Source organism: Phaenicophaeus curvirostris, chromosome 2 (assembly GCF_032191515.1).
Source record: "Phaenicophaeus curvirostris isolate KB17595 chromosome 2, BPBGC_Pcur_1.0, whole genome shotgun sequence".
Classification (NCBI taxonomy): domain Eukaryota; kingdom Metazoa; phylum Chordata; class Aves; order Cuculiformes; family Cuculidae; genus Phaenicophaeus; species Phaenicophaeus curvirostris.
In genome coordinates this window covers 107,572,625-107,576,781 of record NC_091393.1, presented here as the reverse complement: position 1 = coordinate 107,576,781, position 4,157 = coordinate 107,572,625, and the positions used below count along the sequence as shown (strand labels likewise).

General features: G+C 57.0%; 2 protein-coding genes across 2 annotated transcripts in view; both read right to left on the bottom strand.

Annotated features, from left to right (window-relative positions):
• The window catches only part of LOC138717113 (baculoviral IAP repeat-containing protein 5-like), a 197,804-nt gene that overhangs the window by 127,862 nt on the left and 65,785 nt on the right, over positions 1–4,157 (bottom strand). The window lies entirely within an intron of this gene.
• SMIM26 (small integral membrane protein 26) lies at positions 1,606–3,730 on the bottom strand. Its single transcript, XM_069851045.1, has 2 exons — positions 3,569–3,730; positions 1,606–2,252 (listed from the first exon to the last, which is right to left on the bottom strand). The coding sequence occupies exons 1-2, from the start codon at positions 3,690–3,692 to the stop codon at positions 2,071–2,073; spliced, it is 306 nt and encodes a 101-aa protein (XP_069707146.1). The 5' UTR covers positions 3,693–3,730; the 3' UTR covers positions 1,606–2,070.

The window sequence follows — 4,157 nt, the reverse complement described above, 5'->3', positions numbered from 1 at the left end:
GGGGCCACGCACCGGCCCGGCCTCCGCCCGGTACGCAGCGCCCCTAGCGGAGCGGAGGCCCCGCAGCGCCCCCGCCCGCCCGCAGCGCCCCCTGGCGGCCAGGGAGCCGCCGTGGGAGCGGCTGTGGGTGAGGGACCTGCGGGCGTCGTGCGAGCGGAGGGGCCGCCCCGCTCCGAGTCGGTGCCTGCGGGGTCTGGGTGGGGGCGCCCGTGGAAAGCAGCGAAGCACAGAGTTATGGAAGGGGTTGGGTAGGAAGGGACTTTAAAAACCATCCAGTTCCAACCCCCCTGCTGTGGGCAGGGACTCCTCCCACTGGATCAGGTTGCTCAAAGCCACATCCAGCCTGGCCTTGAACACCTCCAGGGATGGGGCAGCCACTTTACTGGCCAGCCTGGTCAGTGCCTCCCCACCCTCACAGGAAAACATTTCTTCCTAAGATCTCATCCAGATCTCCCATCTTTCAGCTTAAAACTGTACCCCGTCTCCCTGCAATCCCTGATCAAAAGCCCTCCCCAGCTCTCCTGTAGCCCCTTTCAGTACTGGAAGGCTGCTCTAAGGTCTCCCAGAGCCTTCTCTTCTCCAGGCTGAACCACAACTCTCTCAGCCTGTCCTCATCTGGGAGGTGCCTCAGCCCTCTCATGAACTTTGTGGCCTCCTTTGGACCCATTCCAACAGATCCCTGTCCATCCTGTGCTGAGGACTCCAGAACTGCACGCAGGTCTCCAGGCGAGGTCTCACAAGAGCAGAGCAGAGGAGGAGGATCCCCTCTCTTCCCCTCCTGGTCCCATTTCTTTGTTTGCAGCCCAGGATACGTTTGGCTTTCTGGGCTACAAGCGCACCTTGCCAGCTCGTGAGCTTCTCATCCACCAGCACCCAAAGTCCTTCTCTTCAGGGCTGCTCTCAATCTGCTTGCCACCCAGGCTGTGTTTGCGGTTGGGATTGCTCAGTGCCAGAGGCATCCGCCATAGGAACGGCTATAGGGGTACACAGCAGGGAGCAGCTTTTTGAAAAAGGTGGCTGTAGGGAACAGAGGGACCTATAAAGGTGAGTCTGTAGGTGCCCGGGCTGGTATTATAAAGCCCCTATAGAAGTGCAGGGTGCAGGCAGAGGGGCTGGAGGCAACTTTCTACACATCAAGGTGCTGCCTGCAGGGGTTGGGAGGACACCCCATGGAGTACTGCAGTGTGGGCACATCCTTCTCGAAAGGCTGTAGGATCAGCAGGTATCCCCTATCAAAACAAGGAGCTACTCGCAAGGACAGGGGAAGTCCCTTTGGAAAAGAAGATCCTCAGAAGGGAGGCAGTGCCTATAAGGACCGGAGGAAGTCCCTGTAGAAAGCAGGGGCTGCAGGCAGCCTTCGAAAAGCAACTGTGGTGGCCAAAGAGGTCCCCTATAGCAAGAGTCAGCAGCTGGGGGAACCACCTATGGAAAACATTGACCAACAGCAGCTTACTGTGAAAGGAGAGGATATCCATAGGAAAAAGCCTATAGAATGAAAGGTACGTACAGCAACAGTATCTGGGGACAGTACCCTGCAACCTGGAGGTTGCATGTATAAGGAAACCCCAATGGAAAGAAGTGCCTGGAGCAGAAAACTTCCCAAGGTTTCACCTTGCAGTAGCATTTCTGTACTTGAAATTCACCTTTTATTTGAAGCATAATTAACAACTCTCATACCCCAAAGATTAAACTACATTTCTTCCTGTTTCCTTATCATTCTTAAAGCATTCGTTTCAGAGCTGATCTATCGAGAAGCCATTCCAGGTGCGTCCTGGATCACCCGGGTATGTCCTGCACACCAACTGGGAAACCAACGTCACAAAAAAGCTGGAACGGCCACCGGGTCGGAACGTTAGACCCCAGGTAGCACACGGACTCACTGTTGTCTCCCAGCTGAACCCAGTTTGTGTTTGGCAACCTGAACACACGTGCAAAGAACAGTAGGGATGCGAGCAGAGAAAATGGTTTGCAAGTTCTGTCAGCGATGGAGCTGATGGACACTGATGGGTGGCCTGCTGCCAGATGCCAGGATGACTGTCTCCAGCACAAAGTCCTGAGCTTCTGGACCACTCAGTCTTCAGAAGGAGGGCTGTCACTGGAATCAAAGAATGATTTCACACGCCGAAGCAGTCGAGTAATAGGAGGCAGCTCTTCCTTATAGGTTATTATTGTTGTCACTTCTCCAATAAATGTTTGTCTAGTGAATATTTCCCTGCGGGGTCCTTGGTTTGCCTGAGGATCCTCTTCATTCTCTAAGGAATAGGAGGGGAAGGAGGAAGGGAAAAATGAGCGTAGCAATAAAAACGTTTTATCGCTGTATCATGGCAAAAGTGACCCTCTTACAGGTAGTTCCACATTACTAGGCCTTAATCAGCAGCAGGCATCTGAGGAAGCGTGAGAGGAACGCAGAGAGCCTGTGTCTCAGCGCAAATACCAAGCAACATGTTGGACAGGGCCTGGGCCCAGTTCCTGTTGCCAGAGACAGAGCTCATGCTTTTCCCACCCACACAGCCCTCCTTCGGGACGAACCTCAGAATGCCAAGAGGTGCCAGCATCCCCCAAGCCAGCGGCCCGTCTGCCACACAGTCATTCGCCCAAGCCACGCCCCTTCACTCAAATCCGAACTGAAAGCTCCACCCCGTTAGCCAAACCACACCCCCCTCGGGTCAGATAGTTAATCTCCCTCTGCTAAGCTCCGCCCCCTTAGAATCACAGACTCATCAGATTGGAAAAGACCCATTGGATCATTGAGTCCAACCGTTCCTATCAATCACTAAACCATGTCCCTCAGCACCTCGTCCACCTGTGCCTTTAACACCTCCAGGGAAGGTGAATCAACCACCTCCCTGGGCAGCCTGTTCCAGTGCCCAATGACCCTTTCTGTGAAAATTTTTTTCCTAATGTTCAGCCTGAATGTCCCTTGGCGGAGTTTGAGGCCATTCCCCCTCATCCTGTCCCCTGTGACTTGGGAGAAGAGGCCAACACCCTCCTCTCTACAACCTCCTTTCACGTAGTTGTAGAGAGCAATGAGGTCTCCCCTCAGCCTCCTCTTCTCCAGGCTAAACAACCCCAGCTCTCTCAGCTGCTCCTCATAAGGCCTGTTCTCCAGCCCCTTCACCAGTCTCACTGCTCTTCTCTGTACTCTCTCCAGAGCCTCAACATCCTTCTTGTGGTGAGGGGCCCAGAACTGAACACAGGATTCGAGGAGCGGTCTCACCAGTGCCGAGTACAGAGGGAGAAGAACCTCCCTGGACCTGCTGGTCACACCGTTTCTGATACAAGCCAAGATGCCATTGGCCTTCTTGGCCACCTGGGCCACTGCTGGCTCATGTTCAGTCGCTGTCAACCAACACCCCCAGGTCCCTCTCCTTCAGGCAGCTTTCCAGCCAGACTTCTCCTGTCTGTAGCTGCACAGGGTTGTTGTGCCCGAAGTGCACGATCCCTTGATCAAGCCCCCCCCACTCTGGTCAGATGCCGTTCCCCCCCGTCGGCCGAGCCCCGCCCCCTGTCCCCGCTCTTCTTCCCCGGGGCGGCCGCGCTCCCGCGGCGGGGCCGCGCTGGCCCGTACCGGGGCTGCCGCCGCTCTCGGTGCCGGTGCTCGTGGAGTTGTAGTGCAGCATGGCCCCCAGCAGCGTCCACCCGCCCAGCGAGTACAGCAGCGCCGCCCGCGCGTTCCACACCGCCGGCCGCATCGCCCCCCAGCAACGGCCGCGCGCATTGGCCCGGCCCCGCCGCCAATCGGGGCGCGCGGCGGGGGGGGCGGGGCTGCGGCCGGAGGGAGGGAGAGAGGGGAGCTGCTTTGCAGGGAGCTTAGGAAGGGAACGGTCTCGAATTTGTCCCGGGGATACGACAACCCCGATGTCCGTATACTGGGGAGTGAGGCTGGAGAGCAGCCCTGCGGAAAGGGGCCTGGGGGTTCTGGTCGATGGCAAGTGGAACACGAGCCAGCAGCGCCCTGGCAGCCAAGAGGGGAACCGTGTCCAGGGGGGCATCAGCACAGCATCGACAGCTGGTCAAGGGAGGGCATTGTCTGCTGTGCTCCGCACTGGTTTGGCCCTACTCGAGCACTGGGTGCAGTTTGGGCGCCACAGGATAAAAAGGACATAAAGCTACTGGAAAGGGCCGAGAGGAGGACACAGTTGATGAAGGGCTCAGAG

Coding starts and splice junctions, on each gene's coding strand:
- SMIM26 (XM_069851045.1), bottom strand. CDS start 3,692: ATGCGGCCGGCGGTGTGGAACGCGCGGGCGGCGCTGCTGTACTCGCTG. Junction 2,253..3,568: donor CGAGAGCGGCGGCAGCCCCG/GTACGGGCCAGC, acceptor CCTATTCCTTAG/AGAATGAAGAGGATCCTCAG.